General features: G+C 43.2%; 1 protein-coding gene across 1 annotated transcript in view; it reads right to left on the bottom strand.

Moving 5' to 3' along the window:
• Nucleotides 1-20047, bottom strand: part of LOC138493282 (gastrokine-1-like) — a 49044-nt gene that overhangs the window by 12816 nt on the left and 16181 nt on the right. The window contains exon 3 of the mRNA XM_069620389.1: nt 16146-16235. Coding sequence (XP_069476490.1) covers nt 16146-16235 — 90 coding nt within the window. The remainder of the gene's footprint in view (nt 1-16145; nt 16236-20047) is intronic.

Raw genomic sequence — 20047 nt, 5'->3', positions numbered from 1 at the left:
CCGGTTTCTACAAGCAGCAGAGTGGACCAAAGGCTAAGGTGGCCGGTTGAGGAGGAGACGATCCGAGGGTAAGGAGCTCGAAAACGAATGGTGAGTAGAATGAGAAAGATGGCAAAAAAAAGATGTATACATATTAAGTGGGGAAAGTGATAATGGGAAGAAAGTAACAGAGGGTTAGTGGAATATCTAGTGGATGACGAAGGATGTCATGTAGAAGCATATGAAGGACGAGGAGTGTCATAGATTAAGCCCATAAAAAAGTTATTTCGAAATCCAAGTGGATAAACCAAGGCTACTAGCAAACAAGGTTTGCTCAGGGAGAAAACTTACACTCCAATCAGAGTATTTTTAGGAGCAGGAATAAGTAGCTCGGAGCGCTGAGAAGAGATATATATTGGGGCTGGCCAGTCTGTCTTTTTTTATATTGTATGTAGTGAATGTAGTGTATGTATAAAGGAAATGATGAAATGTCGAAGAGTGGCAAATAATAGAGTGTGGTAAAAGGTTGAGGGTAGATTATTTATTTATTTAGTTGTTAATGGTGCTGATTGAATAGGTAGATTGAAGAAAAGTGAGACATAGAGGTTTGGAGTGGGGACGATTGGTGCACGCTCATGTTATATTGTTTTTCTGAAAAGTATTTTCTGTGTAAAATTACGGTAAGTATTGACAGTCGATTGTGACTTGTCATGATGGAGGATGTTACTCTGCTCATGCACCTGCGAAAATAGTTGCCGAAACATGCACCCAAGCTTAAGCAGTATAGTGCATAATGGGTTAAGGCCACAGCTGATAAAATGTTCATGCCTTGGCCACAAGGGGGATCACTGTCAAAAGCAGTTTTGTAACACATGACCACATACTTGCATGCTGCGTACACGGGAAAGAAATTGGAAAAGAGGTTAGCTAGCCTAGAGCTTTGGAAAATGTATCAGGAGGAACTGGAAGACCCGCCTCCTGAAGACTGGATGCTTAACCAGTGTAAAGAGGGGGGTGTTGAGCCTTCTGCTCCCCCTACTGTGCCTGAAGTAAATGGCGATAGTATGAAAAATAAAGGATTATATCCATTAAGAGAGCTTAAAGCAGTGACAGGATATAGTAATCCGATACATGAGCCACCTGCATATAGCAGTGACGACAGCCCAGAGAGAACTCCAGAAAAAGATGTGATCTCTAAAGTCTCATGGGACAAAGAGAAAAGTGAACGGCCAGGTGTGAACCTAGATATAGAATGAGAAATTAAGAGATAGAAAGGAGAAAAAGACAAAGCTGATGAGATAGCACTCATATAAAATGAATGGATGGGATGTTAGATACTGCTTAAACTTGATGGGAAGAGCATCAAGGAAGTACTACAAGGGGAAGATCAAGACGAGCAAGATTAAAAAGACAAGGAATGAGAGAAACGATTGAAAGAAGACAAGTATAAAAGAAAGAATAGAGAAAGAGGGGAGCAACTGTATCAGGAAGACCAATTAAGAAAAGAAGAAAGAGCAGAAGAGCAAATAAAATATCACAATAGACAGAGAGCAATCGAAGAACGAGACAGGCTCAAAAAGAAAAGAGAAGAAGTGGAAGAACGGAAATGAAGAGATAAAAGAATGCAAAGATGGAGAGATGACGAGGTGCGTAGGGCAAATGAGAGAAGAGAATCGAAAAGACAGGAAGAGGTAAGGGTTAGGGAGGAAGCAAATAAACTAAGAGAATTTGATGAGGAAATGGAACGAAAGAGAAGGCAGAGGGCATGTGACATTGATCGCATTGAGAAAGACCTAATGGAATCTAGTCCAGTAGTATTATGGGAGGACACAGAGAAGTTCCTCCCATCCCAAGAACCTATCCCAGGACCCTCTAGAGATAGGAAGTATCAGAGGCAGAATCAAGAGGCTTATCAGGAGATGAGGACAAAAAGTGAATCGAGAAATAAAGGGAAAGACGATCGATCTTAAATTATCCAATCACAGGGCAGGGAGGGAGGCCTCTGTAGCCTCGAGCACAGAGCCTTGGCTTTGGACAGGCTAACTCTAATCAGAGACGAGAAAGAGGAAGTCATACTAGTTATGGACAAGATATGTCAGATGAATACAGGGAAACCTTCTGTGGGGAGGAGGGTGACGGTCCTGAGGGATCCTTTCAGACAGACAAGGAAATAAGATGGTGGGATTTGGACATGCCAAAAGAAAGGACGGCAGAGCCTATGGCGTGGCCAGAGTGACCTAAAAGGTGACCTCTTAGTGAGAGGGGGGAATCACCATCATATGTGAGCAGACTGAAGTCATTACCAGGAAGAAGGCGATCAGGAACCATTGTCCCTGCTATGAACAGCAGACGATGAGAGACGATTGCGATTATGGGATTTCACAATTTCCCTTGAAAAAGGAGAGGCCAGACCACAGTATATTTCGTGGCCCCAGATGGATAAGGATAATCTAAGATGTAAGCTCCCTGGTTTGACTGGAGGAAACACATTAGCTATAGGGGACATTAAGGGTCTTCCTGCAGCTATCCTTGGGGAGAGGGTTGATGACATTTGGACCATTGCAGATTGTTGCAAGAGAAAAATCAAAAGAGAGAAGATGCTAGGATGCTCGAGGAAGCTAAACTAGTACAGAAGAAGCTGTTGAAATACGCTACAGAAGGGGCATTGTTAACTAGCCGAGAAGGGCCAGGATCACAACAGACATTAGGTATGCTGCAGGTGAATGACCAACGGCAGTCGGATCAAGGAGGGAATGGATTTATGTTGAGAGGCGTGGGAGACTTTCTGCGGAAGAGGAGGCTTTCAGAGAAATCAGGGAATGCTATGACTGCCCTTGCAGCAGATTCAATGGTGCGGGCTGCGGTTGCCTGGTAAAACCAGGCGTCCTTAGCGGGTCCCGCGAGCAGACCAGGATGCTAACAACAGGCCCGTCATTAACGGACCCATTGTTAGCATCATCCCATTCCCTTTGAGCCCTATGGGGGCTGAAATGGGAATGGGGATATACCGGGTCCGGGTTCCTTCAATGGGGAAATACCGGGCCCTCCAAGGTCAGAATGGCCCAGTATTTCCCCATTCAGGGAACCCAGACCCGGTACCCGGAATGGGGGTAGCCATGCCGCAAAAAGCAGCATGGTTACCTCCAGGGTCATAATGAGGCCCACAGTACCTATATTAAAGTTACCTTCTTATAACCAATCAAGTTGCATGTTAGGTTTTTAAGATTACACGTCAATGATGACGAGTTTTTGGTATAAATGTTGTTGTTTGTCTGGAATTAAGTGGAGTTTAAGTGAGAAGGAAGATCGAGCGGTTGCTGATGTTCATTGAACTCCCCGTTTTCTGTTATTGTCATTAAACGGACTCCCTTTGCCAAACTATTGAGTTGTCATTATTATTTGATGCAAGAGTATGAATTTGCAGCCCCATCTATCTCGAGGGTGCTGCTGCTCATCTTAAAGGGCTGTTCACACAGAACTTATGGGCCGGTTGGGGTCCATCCAGTTCACTTGGTAGCAGAGATTAGATGGTTAAGATTAGATAAGACACACATTGGCCGTTGACATAAGTAACTTCGGTCCCCAGCAATATCACAAGTCCTTTGCCAGCCGGCTGATAGAACGAGAAGCTCCCCATAGATAGTGGTTAGTGTAATTGAAAACCCTGCAGGTTAGGTCTGAAGGAACCTTTGCTTTCACCCAGAATCCCTTCCCACTTCTACAAGCAGCTGATTGGACGAGCAGCACAGAAAGGCGTTAACAAAGGCAGTGATCCCTAGCGTCCGGAGAGGAAAACATGCGACCGGTGAGTGAAAAAGACGGAATGCTTTGGCAAAAAGTTGCAGGCCTTGAAACAAGTAAGGGAAGTTAATGGCGGGAGGTGGGTCAAAAATATCGTCAGAGTAAGAGTATAATGTACGAATAAGGGGATAATATTGACTCGAGGATGGCCGAGCAATAGAGAGAGATACCGTGAATGACTGAGGTAGAGAGTTTGCCCAGTTTCCTAGGTTTTAAAGAGCGCTCGAAGAAGCCTTCATTTAAAGTCCTTAACTGATAGGACGACGTAGAAGAACAGAATCGATTAAAGACAATGTGAAAGAAATGGGTTTGAATTCCATGTCGGAATAAAATTAGGGGCAGAATGCATCTGAGGAAGCAGATGGCATGAGATTTGTGTAGCCAGCCGGAGTCCGTCTTGTCTGTTTCATGTTTTTTATTTGTAACGCTACAAGGTAAAAACTTTAAAAAAATTGCATGAAAATTGCATGAAAATTGCACGATTGTGCACGATTGTGGTAATGTAATGTGGTAATGTGATGGTGCATGGCATGTATTGATGGCTGTAGTTGACAAAAGTAACAGTGGCATTCTTTGAAAAAACAGGATTGGAGCTTGCAACGATTGGTGCTCGCTCATATTGTTGATCTTGATTGTGAAACGTAAAGCATAATAAAGTGTTGTATAGAGGAGAAACTAAACAGGTTAAGCATGGATTGATGCACATGTGCAAACAGCTGCCGAAGCATGCACCTAAGCTTAAACAGTACAGTGGAGAATGGGTTAAAGGAACAGCAAACAAAATGTTTATGCCATGGCCCCAAGGTGGCTCGCTATCTAAAACGGTCCTACAGCACATGACAACATATTTGCACGCCACATACAAGGGCAAAAAGTTAGACAAATGCCTAGCTAGTTTAGAGCTTTGAAAATGCACCAACAAGAAAAGGAGGAGGAACCACCATTAGATTGAAGAGTGAATGTATGCACAGAGGGGGGTAAAGAGCCTTCTGCGCCACTCGCCCGGTCTGAAACAAAAAATGAAGCTAGTAAAGATGAAGGATTATACCCGTTGAGAGAACTTAAAGCAGCTACGGGATATAGCAACCCATTGTATGAGTCACCTACGTCAAGTAGTGATGAAAGCCCAGAGAAAGACAGAGATATAGAATTTTACCTCCAAAGTCCTGAAGGACAAGGAGAGGAGCGAAAAGGAAAAAGGAGAACAAGCGCAAGCAAATACATCTCTAGATATCGGAAGAGAGGGATAGAGATGGAAGGGAGATGAGGATAGGACTGATGAGATGGCATTCGCACAGAACGAATAGATGGGAGGTCATATTTTATTGAAACTCGATGGTAAAGGCATTGATGATATGAGACAAAAGGGATAACGGGATGAGTTGGAGAGAAAGGAAAAGGAATGCCGATCAAGAGACTAAGGGGCTAAGAAAAAGGATAGACAGAAACGAGAGCAGCTGTATCATGATGAACAGGGCAGAATACAGGAAAAAGGTAGAAGAACAGAGAAAACGCGATCACAAGCAGAGAACTGCTGATGATCGAGATAGAATAGAACAAGGAGAGTAGTAGAAGAAGAGCAAAAGATACAGGAGAAGAGAATAAAAAGACAAAGGGATGAGGAAACACAAAGGGCAAATCAACGAAGAGATGCGAGGAAACAAGAAGAAGATAGGGTCAGAGAGGAAACGTAGAGAGTTTGATGATGCGATAGAACGTAAAGGAAGACAGAGAGCATGGGATCCTGAATATCTGGAAAGAAAGGTTAAAAAACCTGATCCAGTAGTAGGCTGGGAAGATATAGAAGAATTCTTCCCTCAGTACGATTCAGTACCAGGCATGTCTAGGGCAAATATCGAAGATGACTTCGACACCAAAAGCATCAGAGAGATGATCGATAGAATATATGATGAGATGGAGCTAGAAGGAGTACCCCAAAGGGAAGAAGAGGATGAGCATCAGGAGAGCACTCAGTTGTACTATACTGAGGACGCCTCACGAAGTAGCAGAAATAGAGAGCTGTCATTAGATAGGCTGACCCTAACCAGAAAGGAGGAGGATGAGAGAAGTTGTACGAGTTGTGCACAGACAATCTCGGATGCAGAAAGAAAAGAATGTGAAGAAAGAAGATGAGAGAAGATGCGAAAAACGCTTCTCTAGGGAAAAGTGAGTGAGATGGTCCGATACTAGTGGGTCTACACCTAAGGCATCAGAGTCAGCCACACAATTAGATTGGCATGAAGGAGTAACATACGGTCAGAGGGGGGGCCTCCACCACCCTATGTGAGCAGACTAAGGACATTGCCAGGTAGAAGGCGATGCAGGAATATTACCCCTGTGGTAGACAGAAAAATGATGAGAGAGGAAAAGGAGTGTCATGTGTCACAGTTCCCTTTACTAGAAAAGGGAGGAACAAGACCACAATATATACCCTGGCCTCACATGGACAGAGAAAACCTGAAAAATAAGCTAAAGATGTTGACATCGGGAGCTGGGAAATGGATACATGAGTTAGAAAAAATGACAGGAGGGAACATGTTAGCTAAAAGGGATATTACACGTTTTTTAATCACCGTACTTGGTGATAGAGCTGATGATGTGTGGGCACGAGCAGGTTACCCTGGAGTGACTACAGTTAATACCGCGCATGATGAAGCGCCGTTTAACAATTGCAGTACCCCGGTATGGAAAGCGCTTCGAGCGCTATACCCGGACAGTTATGATATGGGAGCTTTAATGTCACGCAAGATGAAGGAGTCAGATGATCCTTTGCTTTAGATTCAGAATTTCCAAGACTCCTGGGTGCTGGAAACTCATGAATCTTGGGGGAAATGTATACCCATGTTTTACCATATGTTGTGCCAAAGGCTGCCAGAACAGGTACAGAAGTAGCTCAAGAAATTGGTAGGGATTGAGGCAAAGCCATAGTCTGAAATACAGTTGACCATCGTGCACTATTTCAGGCTGCTGCAAGAAAAGAATCGCAAAAAGGACGCTGCACGGAAAGGCGAAGAGGCTAAATTGGTGCAGAAAAAATTATCAAAGTATGCTATTGAGGGTGCAATGATAATTAATACTGATGTATCAAACATGCAGCAGGCCAATAGCCAGAGACAGTTTGATCAAAACAATAAAAGGCTTTACCCAAGGGGAAGAGGCCTTCGAGGAAGAGGATGGCAGATTAATCAGGGAGGGTTTCAGAATAATCAAGGAGGTTTTCAAAATATGCAAAATTGAAACCAGGGTATGCAAAATGGGCAAATGATCAGACCACCGCCAATATGTTGGACGTGTGGAATAACAGGGCATCTAGCACGCACATGCAGAAGTCAAGGCATGGTGCAAAGTGAACCGCTCACAAGAGGAGGGATAGTGAATCCATCTGCGTTCTCGCAGCAGGATGGAAATGGAGTTGCACAGAATCACACAGTGCAGCTGCAGGCGTGGGGAGTACAGCAAAGTTTGCAACCCCAGAATGTGACAAATTCTCCAAAGGTACAGTCTCAACAGTCGCCGATGCAATTGCTGCAAACAACAGGTACAGGACAGATACTGAATTCAGGGATGAGAAATGCCACAAGTGATGGGGGAAATCCGTTCACTTATAATCGGACAAGATTATATATAGACAAGGAGAGCTCACTGGGAGACCTGATGTGTTCTATCCTATCAGTAACACCGAACCCTCACCAGGAACCAAGGGTAGATTTCTGTATAGAGGATAAAAAATATTCTTTCTTAGTTGACACAGGTGAAACACGCTTGTGTATACGTGAAGGCAAGTTTTCTTTGTCCAGCGATGCCATAACTACTCAGGGCTTCACAGGAGCAACAAGTCATGTTCTTTTTACAAAAGAACTTCCAGTCTCCATAGGGGAATATGACATGAATGTGTCCCTGCTATATTCAAGGCAAGCCCCGGTGAATATATTGGGACGAGACCTAATGACAAAGCTAAACATGACAATTTCGTTCACAGAGAAGGGCATAGTATGTTCAACTCCAGGAATGCTTTATTTGACGGTATGCAAAATGATTGGATCATACGCAGGACAAACTGCTATGAGAGATATTCCATTGGAACCAGAAATATTCGCTTATGGAGTGCGCATATCAATGTCATGGCTACCAGGCCTTGCAGACAAAACCATGAGACTCCCAGATCAGATTTTATTCAGATCAAGAATACCTATGCATGAGGAAAAGGGACAAGTGTTTCCCTTGACAATACAAGCAGCTATAGTGCGAAGAGAAATGGCTCTGCTTGACGGTTGTGATGATGAAGGTAGACAATGGTGTGCAGTAATCGCCATTGGAGAAGGTTACAGATTGACTAAAGTCACTGATGACCATTTGTTTGAAGAACAAACAAGTGAAGATGAGATAACAGTTGAGGTTAATCTCATATATTTGGTGAGAATGATCAAAATAGAAGTGCCTCAGAGAATGATGCTGGCACAAAAATGTCCTGAATTTTTTGAGGACGACATGGCAAAGGTGCCTGTCTCAGTATGATCTACAGGCCCATATGACATAGGCTTATTGAAAGGAGTCGGAGAAGTGAAGATTAAATTGAAACCAGGAGCAATTTTACCAAAAGCACGACAGTATCTCATGTCTAGGGAAGCAGATGAAGGCATTTTTAAGACAATCTCTGCTATGATGGTGCAGGGCATCTAAGTGATGTCAGAGTCATCGTGCAATACTTCAATTTATCCAGTGAAAAAAGGGAAAGGGGGTCTTGGCGTTTAATCCAAGATTTACAACCATTGAACCAGATAGTCGAGGCTGAGTTCCCTCTAGTCCCTAACCCGTTCACAATCCTATGTAATATACTAGTTTAAGCAAGGTACTTCACAGTGATTGACTTGGAAAATGCATTTTTCTCAATCCCATTGCACAAAGACTCACAAGATTTAAAATTGGTTACATTCAGACAAATTCATCTGAAAAGCACAAGGCTGCCTCAAGGGTACTGTGAGTCTCCTTCGATTTTCAACAGAGTCCTGCAGATGGACTTGAGCAATATCGTGCTAGAGAGTATTGTCTTACAATATGTGGATGACATCCTTATTTGCAGCATGACAGAGGAACAGTGCAGACACAATTCTATTCAGCTATTGACTATACTGGCTGAGAAAGGATATAAAGTTGACAAGGAGAAGTTACAATATTGTCAACAAGAAGTGTTGTATATAGGCCCGCTAATCTCACACGAGGGGAAAAGGATTACCCCTGAAAGATCTGAGACCATTTCAAAGACAGCCAAACCGCACACGATAGAACAAATGCAGAGTTTTCCCGGATTATGCAACTATGTCAGGGCATGGGTCTTTGACTACAGTTCCTATACCAGACCCTTGTTACAAGCCTTGAAGAAAGCACAGGCAATGAGAAAAACAAATTGTGTAGACCAAGATCATGGAAGAATGGTTTGTTGAACTAAAAAAAGGCCATTTGCACGGCACTAGTTTTAGGGATTCCCAATTATGCAGAGGAATTCTACCTGTTTTCACACACGAATGGCAGTGCTATGACAGCAGTACTCACATAGAGAACCACACTGGGGTAAAAGCCCCTTGCATACTACAGTGGAAATTTAGACCCAGTGATGAGGGGTCACTTACAGTGCAAACAAAGTTTAACTGCTGCAGTGTTCACCATAGAGAAGGCTACAACCATTGTGATGGGATGCCCAATGATGTTATTCGTCGAGCACCCACTATTTGCCATTTTAGAGAAACCAAAAGGCACATTGACATCTCAGAGAGCTTCTGCTTATGAAAGTGATCATATCAAATCCAACAATTAAAATAGTTTGATGCAAAATAGTGAACCCAGCTTTATTTATAGCAGTCACTGAAGGAGAGCCAATACATGATTGCGCAAATTATGAAATGAAGAATTCTATGATGGGATTCCCAGAGTAAAAGAAAATGCATTGACAGGAGGAGAAATCATCTTCGTTGATGGTTCTTCGAGGATCGATCAAAATGATGGACAAAGATATACAGGCGCCGCTCTGATGAAGCACACGGCAAATGGGGAATTTCAAGTACTCATTAGTGCATGATTACCCTTACATTATTCAGCACAAGCTGCAGAATTATTGGCATTCATATTCGCGCTCGAGAATCACGCAGAACAGGAAGTGACAGTGTACAGTGACTCTGCCTGTGTGACATCAACAGTACATGCAGGCCTAGCACACTGGAAAAGGAGGAGCTACCTCCAAGCGGAGGGCAGGCCATTACAGCACACAGCCCTATTGGACAGGCTCATTAAGGCACTACAGTTCCCAGTGGGCATAGCGGTCATGAAATGCGCCGCCAACATGAAACGGACAGATTTGATCTCACGTGGAAATCAAGCAGCAGACACTGAAGTCAAGCGTGTGGTGCCTAAAGAAAAAATAATCATGAGTGTGGAAATAACTGATGTGCATGAGAGAATGACTGTTGCACGAAGTGAACCTGAAGGCTATAGCAACTTGGCCAGGACTCAGTTAGTGGCGTTTCAAGGGGAGGGACCACAGGAAGAAAAGAACTTATGGAAGTGACAACAGTGTTCTTTAAACCCCTCTGATAGCTTGTGGTGACAAGACAGCACTGGTAAACCGGTGATGCCTATAGCCTTATTGAAAATAACACTGGAACAGTTACACTATCCATCGCACATGACAAAGGAGAATCTAGTTGCAATGGTTGCTGAAGACTGGTTCATACCGAACATGGCAGAACACATTGCATTTTTTATACTGAACTGTATAAATTGCCAGTAGTTCACGGCTGGGCATACACTACGAATAATTAGAGGAGTTATCCCAAGGCCTAATGGGCCTTTTCAGCACTTGCATATCGACTACGTCGACAAGATTCAAGTATGTAACGGGTACAGGTATTTAATTGTTGTGGTGTGTCCATTCTATAGATGGAAAGAAGCAGGTCCATGTACACACCCAGATTCTACCTTTGTGGCCAAATTCTTGGTGAGGGATGTGTTTCCCAGATGGGGAGTGTGAGAAGTCATGAGATCAGACAATGGTCCTCATTTTGTTAATGCAGTATTTGAGCAGATTAGCTTGTTGCTTGGTATAAAGCACAAATTTTCCTCAGCGTATCATCCTCAAGAAAACGGTGTATGCGAGAAGCTCAACGGCTTGTTAAAGGAAAGGATAGCCAAGTTGAAGCTTACTCTGAATAAGGGATGGCTACACTGTCTTCCACAGTCTTCCACTGGCACTGTATGCACTCAGAAACCAGCCTGGTTCTGACCATCATCTCACGCTGCACAAAATTGTGACAGGTAGAAGGATGCACACACCATTGACACCCCAGACTAGAGCTAGATGTGATGCCCAGCCAACAGGAGAAGTGTTAGGATTGGAAATGCAAAACTACTTGAATTGCATGACATCTTGTCTTACTGTCATTTCAGGACAGCTGCAGCGATGACTAGAAGGGTTCAAGGCAGCACAGAACACAGAACGAGATACTACAACAAACCCAGTTCCGAAATTACACATTCCTCCCATATTCCCATGGGACACAGTCCTGGTGAGAAACCACACAAGAAATAAGTGGGACGAGCCAAGGTTCACCCGGCCCCTTTCGAGTGGAGGACATCACACCCTCTGCAGTCAAGCTACAGGGAAGAAGAGCCTGGATCTTTCTAGGCAACATCAATCCATACTTTGTAGAAGACCCTCTTTCCACACCCCAGCACGTAGAGACTACAGACAACGGGGAAGAACCACAGCACATGCAGACGAGATCCATGACGAGGAAGAAGGATGCATGATCAGCCAAGCAAAGACAAGGAATATTTTGTGCAAGTTGAGGCTTAGTTTTGGACACTTCCTTTGTGCAAAATAAGGGCAAAAAGGGGCATAAAAACACAGACGCATTCTAGTTGCAGGAAAAAGAAGAAGAATTGCATGTATAAGCAACAAAAATAGCTTGTTGATTTTAGGCTTTGGACTGAGGCACACTGAAGCCTTGAAAAAAATGGAAATGTCTGATTTTGATCGAGGACACGTTAATTGGAAAAGAGTAGTATCTTGACTCTTTCAATACAGAAGCCTTATTTGGACTTACTCATGGTGTCACGCAAAGTGACCTCACCAAAGACATTCTGATATTTTTCGAGTTAGATCCTGAAAACGGAAAGACAATAAGAAGGCTGCTCACAGTGATTGCAGAGCAGTTTCTTTGGCTTCCGGAATACAGCGAGGACAAGAGAAATGTCCCTGTCACGAGAAGATAGCAGACTAGCTAGCAATGTATTTTTTCAATTAATTGAAGACTTTCCAGAACTTGTGGGGAGACATGCCAGTGTTGATATCCTCACTTTCATTAGAGACCGAGCAAACTCTGAGCAGATGAGCATGCTCCTGCATGGCATCATAATGCAGGTCGAACTTTATAACCAACAGCAGATCGTAAAACTTTCCTTTGAGGGACAGATCGTGAAGGTGTTACCAAAGACTTTGTTTTGTTTATGCTGGGAAGGAATGACATGTAATCCGGAGCCAAACAGATAAGAGATATTGAGTGGGAACTGGTCTAGTTTGAACACGCAAATTAAAAGACTTGCTGAACCTATGGCCTCATTTGGAACATTCATTTTTAGAGAAAGGAGCTGTTTCCAGAGACAAGAGACAGTGGGCCTCATTACGAGCATGGCGGTAGCTGTGCCTTTATGGCAGGCACTGCTGCCGCCATGCTTGCTACCGGCACCGCCTCCCACAATTCGGCAATAACCGGCCCATTACGAGATGAAGGGGCCGGTAATTGCCCATTCGCGGGAGGCAGTAATACCAGGCTCCCGATCCCCATTCTGCCCCATAGGGCACAATGGGTGTTGGGAGCATGGTTGCACCGGCACCATTGATAACGGTGCCGGTGCAATCACGAGTTCTGCTCGCGGGTGCCGCACAGCCCGCCAGGTAGGACCTGGCGGACTGTCAGGAACCCGCAAGCAGAAATCGTAATGTGGAGGCCAGGTATGAACGGTGCTGGTGCCTTACCGGCACCGTTCATACCATGACCGCCACTATTGTAATGAAGCCCAGTGTATTATTCAGACAAAAGTATAAGCAGTTTAGCATCTGTAAACTGCAAACAGAGACGGCAGAATCAAGTGGCCATATTTGAATATGTATTAAAAGTTAGTTTTGCTTCCTTAAATGATCAAGATGGGAAACCAGAGTAGTGTCGTTGTCCTGCCTCATGAGGAGAGACATTCATATTGGCCAAGGAACAAATGCTGTAAACTCACTTGCAAATGCATTATTTACATGTCCGTAGTATTCATTATGCTATTACCTTCATTGAAGATTAGAACTGCATTATTCATTGGTGCACAAAGCGTTCAGGCTTCCGTGCACCACCTAATGATGTACGCATGCAACCTACAAAGGTACCCAGACCTTACATAGTCATTCCAGTTCCTAGAAAGAATGATTGAGTGACTGAACTTGAGATGGATGTGATAAATAATGACACACGCACAAAACTTGGGGTAACAAATTAATTGCAATGCCGGAGACAGGGTCGGCAAAGTAAACCCGAGAAGGGGTTGAGGGAAGGTACACATCTACAAATAATGAGCATATACACACCTGGTCTAGTGTCAAGAAGTTCAGAATCACATTCCAGAGAATGGGGAAAGCTCGGACAAACAACGATGAGAGGTTCCACACCAAGAGAAGTTGAGAGACAGATGGAGGAAGCTGAACTTTTAAAGTGACAAAAGACTCTAGAGAATGAACAAACAGAGACAACACCGACAACCACGCCTGACCCAATCATGAAGAGGTCAAGCTTAAATCCTGCAAGACGATCAAGTGCTCAGATACGGGCAGAATCAATTTGGACGATTATAAACAGAGCCAGAAAGAACCAGAGGGATAAAGAAAGAGTTACAGGACTTTCTCCTACCCAAATAATACGGACGAAAATGCCTGGATCATTGATGAAGATACCTAAGAATCCTCCAGCAAGAAGAAGCTATACAGATGTGTTTAAGGATGTATTTATGGAAATCTACAGGAAGACCTTAAGAATTAGAAGGAGCCACAAGAAGACAATAATGAATTGAATGATTACTTGGACAGCACAGCACATTTGTGCAACAACATATGGTACCAACACATGAAGGAAGTTGGAAGACGAACTTCAGAGAAAGAATGCTTTGTGTGTGCACTCCCACCTTACAGCATGGGGAAGTCAAAGATCTTAGTAGCTGTTGAAGTCGATGTGCAGACATCACACTGTCTTTCACACATAGCAATGTGTAGAACCAGAGGTCAGTTCATGGGAAGTGATGCTTCACTCAAATGGGCAACTGAAGCGATGGATCCGGATGAAGTTGATTATGTACAAGACATAAAGACAAGAATCAATGGCAAAACAAAGAACATTGTGATAAGATATGAAAAGCCTGGAGTTAAAGGAGCGGAGATCAGAAGGGAAACAAACAAGAAACTGAACATCCAAGGGAAATCTCCAGAAGAAATATGAAGATGGAATAAAAGAGGCCAAATGCAAATCTGGGGAACAGTGCTTTCACCAGATGGATGGGAGAAAGGAGTAGTGATCTGCACAGCATAGATGATCATTGGATACTATAAGGAAACCATTGAAAATGCACAGAGGCTATGCAAACCATTATGGCTGAGACTGGCCAGACTGCTAACATGGGTCGAAGACAGAGGAGGACCCCTACAGATAGTGCCATTGGAGAATGCCAAACTGTGCTTCAGAAACAATGGTACAAGAAAAATGGGAGAAAATCAGAACTGTGGACGAATCTTCGATGCCACAGGAATGGCACATGGTACTGCAGTGATCAGGGATCATTATTGGGCATGTGGATCCAAAGCATATATTAGGTTGCCGAAGAATTGGGGAGGTATATGCACATTGGTAAATGTCCATGTTCCAGCATTGGTGATTCCAAAAGGTGACCTGAACATTGACAGTTTCCTGAAAGCAGATGCTCATGTGAGGAAGAAGAGATCTGTATAACTGATCAACCAAATGAAGAGAGAAAATTACTTCTCTGCCAAATCAGAAGAAGCCTTTCATGCAATCCCATATGAAAACAGGTTGTTTAGCTTGACCTCATCAGTGTTCACGACAATCCTGATGCCAGGAGTTCATGTTGGAGCAAATACTTAATGGTTGCAGATAACCAGATGGGAATTGCAAGGACATGGCACTCACTCTTGCAGGAATCCACGGAGGAAATCTAGCTTTCAACTTCTACCCTTTACCTAGAACATTTACATTGTTGGAAGATAGGTTCCATGTGTATTCTTTGCATAGTCTTTTTTGTGTTACTGGAAGATAATGTTCCACTTCTACTCTTCACCTAGTATTTTTTGCATTGTTCAAAGATAGCATTTGACTTCGACTCTTATGATAATTTTTCTGCATTACTGGAAGATAGCTTTCCACTTCTACCATTTCCAGCTTGCTAATACTTTTCTTTTGCTTGTACCTTTGCATTGTTGGAAGTGAGCTTTCTACTTCTGCTCTTTACCTAGTACTTTTGCATTGTTCGAAGATAACTTTCCACTTCTTCTCTTTGCCTAGTATTTTTGCATTGTTGGAAGATAGCTTTCCACCTCTACTTTTAACCTACTATGTTTCCTTTGTTCGAAGATAGCGTGCCAATTCTTCTCTTTGTCTGGTATTTTTGCATTGCTGGATTATAGCTTTCAATTTCTACTGTTTCCCCAGTACTTTCTTTTGTTTGAATATAGCTTTCCAATTGTATTCTTTTCTTTTTACTTTTGCATTGCTGGAAGATAGCTTTCTACTTCTGCTCTATTCCTAGTATTGTTTGTATTTTTGGAAGACAACTTTATACTTCAATTTTTTTTAAATAATGTTTGCAATGTTGGAAAATAGCTTTCTGCTTTGACTCTACCTTCGATGTTGTCTGTGTTTTTAAAAGACAGCTTTCGGCTTCTTTTCTTTACCTGGTACTTTGGAGTTGTTGTTGGAAGATAGTGTTCCGCTTTTACTCTTCACCCAACATCTTGAAAGTTTTCCTCAGACTTGCAATGTGTCCTTCGCATTACCACCCCTGATCTCTTGTCTGTTCCATTGTTTAACCTGTTGCCCCATTAATTTGTCACAGTACATGCTTACTTATGGCCTTTTGTGAAAAAAGTGATCCTGAAATCACAATTGAATTAAATGTTTGATTGCAGCTCATATGACATTCTGAATATAATGAATCCATTACAGCAAATAATTTAAAAAGGTTGAAAAGGATAGTTAGACAAATGTGGAAGCTCTTTGCAGGAATCATGCAGGAAAAGCAGGACAAACAGAAATATCTCCCCATGTTACCAAATTGTAGTCCAAGACTGTATCTTTGGAATCCAAGCCATCTTCGGTCTTCAGGAAGGCCACGTTCTCTTCTACATTAACCTGCACCATCTGGAAGGTCACCATATGCATTGGGAGAAAGGAAAATATGAGATCAGTGATGAACATCTTAAGACGACCAGAGAATAAATGAAAGCGGTCACAAGCAACTGCTGTGTTCAGAGGAGCACCCATCCCGGATGTGGCACTTAACCTATTGTGTGGTATGCATGCTCCTCCTTGAAAACACAGACAATGGTGCTGTTTTGAAGTGAACTCTCAATGAGAGTTGCCTCTGTGAAATCCTAATAAAGGGTTGGTGTTTTTGTTTATACTGCAGGTTGTCACTTATCAAGAGCTTTAACATAAGGTGAAAGTAAAGTCATAGCAGGGCTGTACAGGCCCAGGTCATTCTCCAAGTCTGTTTCTTTCAAGTCTTATCTTTTATTAATGGGCTGGGGCAGACACAAGTGTGAAATGGAGAGTGCTAGTAAACCTGTTTTTTTAACTTACCAGTACTAAATGGTCTGTGATGTGTCTAATCTGTTGCCATGTGTATTACAGTGTGTTAGTAATGCATGCAGTGCTTTCACATTTTATGCACAAGATGCTTGTTTGTTTGTTTATTTATTTATTGTGCGCGCCAGACCCGAAGGTATCAGGGCGCAAGAGGTAAGCAGGCGTACAACTTAGTTACAGCAATTTTAAGGCAAACAATATATTTACAGATTCATCATACAAACAACGTATTTACGTACAACATATTTACCGCAAATAATGTCTGAAACAATGACTTCTGTATTGCTAAGATTACAGGGCAGTACACTGCTAAGATAACAGGGCAGTGGAAAGAGATGTCTTGTTGTCTTGTGCGACGTAATAGTTTTACTGACTCCTTGATTACGGGAATAAGTGGTGATTAAAATGAATACCACTGAGCTTCTGATCTCTTCGCTAGTCTTTCCTCGACTCTTTTTTACTGCTCTGTCTTATTCTTTGGCTTTCCCTCCTCACGTCTTGCCCCTCCCAAATCAATCTATCACTCTTCTATTCGATCACTTTGTTTGCTCTCTTACCAAGACTCGCTTTTCTCTGCTCTTGACTCTTTTGGATGGCTTTCTTTTCCCTCTCAGCTCAAATACAACTTCCTTTGTCTAGTGTTTAAACCTCTCCATGGTCTTGCCCATGTTTACCTTGCTTCTCTTCTTTCATTCTATTCTCCTTCTTGGCCTCTCCGTTCTGCTGGACTTTTTCGACTCAACGTTCCCTGTGCGCCCTGTGCGCAATCTCGCTTCCGTTCTTTCCAACTTCTTGCCCGCTCCACTGGAATCTCCTTCCTCTTTCTCTCTGCTCTATTACCTCCCATCCTCCCTTTTGCTCTTCCTTAAAAACTCACTTACGTCAATCTCCCGCTTGATTGTCACTGGTTGACCATGAACACCGTTTTATTTTACTGACATTTTAATGTACTTTTGATTGTTCTCTGTGAAGAGCTTTGGCTAAAAGCGCTATATAAAATATAATAAAATACAAATACAAATACAACCAAGGAAAGAGGGAGTTTTAACATGTTCAGACGAGCCATGCTACCACGGTATATTGACACCACCAGGGCTCCCAATCTCACAGGGACACGCACAGTTGTCTACAATAACCAAAAAATAACTATAATTTGTAAACATGCCTTCAACCTTCTCCCTGCTTGCTTATCCTCTAACCCTAAAATGACAACAAATCACTCCGTAAATTAAAACAAAATTTAAAGAGCTGATTCATGGCTCAGAAATGAACCCCTCATTAGTGTTGTGACCTGTGAACTCCACTAGTCCCTTCACACATCCTCCTTGTCCTCCCCTCTGAAGACCAGAACTAGAATCAACTTCCAACTCAACATTGATATCATGGCACTGCCAAAACAACACACATCTTCAACATCCAAAAGGTCCACAATTCCACCGACAAAGTAGCAGCTGAGAAAAAGTACCAGGGCTCCATCTGCAAGTAAGGTGACTTGCTCTGGCCGTCATGGAAAGGAAGAAGGGACGAGTCAACACCTAGCTGGACCTCAACGGTCTTGGCCTCACCCAGAAATTCCCCCCCAGAAGAAAAAAAACATGACATAGTTTTGCAGCACAATATCGCAATCCACCCCGTACACTCATCCAATGAAAACCTACACCACCCTCGAAGAACACACCACAACTCAAAAAGAGGAGAATGCTTCTCAGTCAAACTGCAAAGAATATAGAGCACATTCTCCTCGTGGACCTCTGCATCTAGACGTGACACCCATTTCTGGAAAGGAACTGAAAGCACTTCTCCATGCACCCCCGTGTCCCCAGCCATTCAGACGAGGAAGGACATTCACTCCATTCCGTTAGATGAGCTGTTGTACAGAAATGCCCTCTCTCCTTCATCCATACATTCACTCATGTTGATCTATAGGATAATCATTCTGTCCTACTATTGCATGCATGATACACATTCTATTCCCCCTGTGCCCGCCACCTCAGTGAAAGTACCTGCATCATTAGCAAGAGCGTGTTGCTAATGAAGATGTCACTGGCCATTTCGGATGTAGCGTTTGAAAAAACAGAAACTCAGCTGAGATATCACCTCTTGTCCACATTCCTGGCTGCCAAGTGTTTACGTGTGACATCTTCATCCAGGTCTGGCTTTCTCAGCCAGCTATACATTACATGCTAGGGATTGTAGGAAAACAGTAATTATTAAACAATATTGCATCCATCTGTGGGCAGTGAAGTTAGACTTAAGGCCCGGGCAAAGCAAGGGCATATAAGGATGTCAGGCAACATGCAAAAGGTAATAGTGTCCACAGCTGCGAGAAATAATGCTATTAGCACCTGTCTGCAAGGCCTGATGCTAAGGGCGGTGCCCATCTGAGAAGGGAGATCCTAAGATAATAAAGCATGCCCGACTACTGAGCAACTTGCACTTAGGGTGAGTCCCACGTGGGGAAAGGGCGCGGGAGTTGGCGCCACAGAGAGTGCCCTGCTGCCATCATTGGAGCTGCGGCTGCTGCTCTTTGCCCTGCCTCCTCCCACCTGAAATCATAAAAGCCTCTTCACACCCCCCCGCAAGAGTGAAGCCCGTGGGGGGCAAGGGAGGGAGATAGTGCCGCAGTGAGTGCCCTGCAGTCATAACTGGAGCTGCTAGTGCTTTTCTTTGCCGGTTATATGTGATTTTACCGACCCAAACCTCAGAGTGGTACATTTCATTGCAGCCATAATACCGAAAACACTGAATTTCTTATATTTCTTTTTATTTGAAGGGTTCCCCCAAACCCCTGTTTTCTATCCTTTTAATGCCACACCAAACCCATCCTGACTCATTTTAACCCCTTACCTCCCGACTCATTTTAACTCCTTACCCCATATATATTGAATTAATATTTTTGGCGTTTTCCGGTGTAAATGTACCACTCTGTTTTGTATTTGTTAAAATGACTGGGTACCTTGTTTGCCCCACATCCTCTGCCCTGAAATCATCAAAGCCTCCTCACACCCTTGCCCGGGTGTATGAGATGGAACCTTCTGAGTAACCTGGGGGAATTTAAGTTTGACTGCAGAAAAAAGGGCTTGTCTTGACAGCCGAATGATCCAAATTGTTATAGGAGAATTCCGCCAGAGGTATCAGAAGTGACCAATCATCCTGGACTTTGGTAGTGAAACAACGAAGATATTGTTCCAGGGTTTGATTCACATGTTCGGTAGCCCCATTAGTCTGTGGATTATACCCTGAAGAGAGGGCACGTTGTATTCCTAGTATTCGGCAAAGGTGTTTCCAAAATTGAGATATGTATTGCGGTCCTCTGTCTGATATGATCTTGGAAGGGAGTCCATGGAGTCTAAATATGTGTTCCA

The sequence above is a fragment of the Ambystoma mexicanum genome, chromosome 10 (genome assembly GCF_040938575.1).
Source record: "Ambystoma mexicanum isolate Mex_15411 chromosome 10, UKY_AmexF1_1, whole genome shotgun sequence".
Classification (NCBI taxonomy): Eukaryota; Metazoa; Chordata; class Amphibia; order Caudata; family Ambystomatidae; genus Ambystoma; species Ambystoma mexicanum.
Note: the sequence above shows the minus strand (reverse complement) of the source record. Positions and strands in the feature narration are given on the sequence as shown.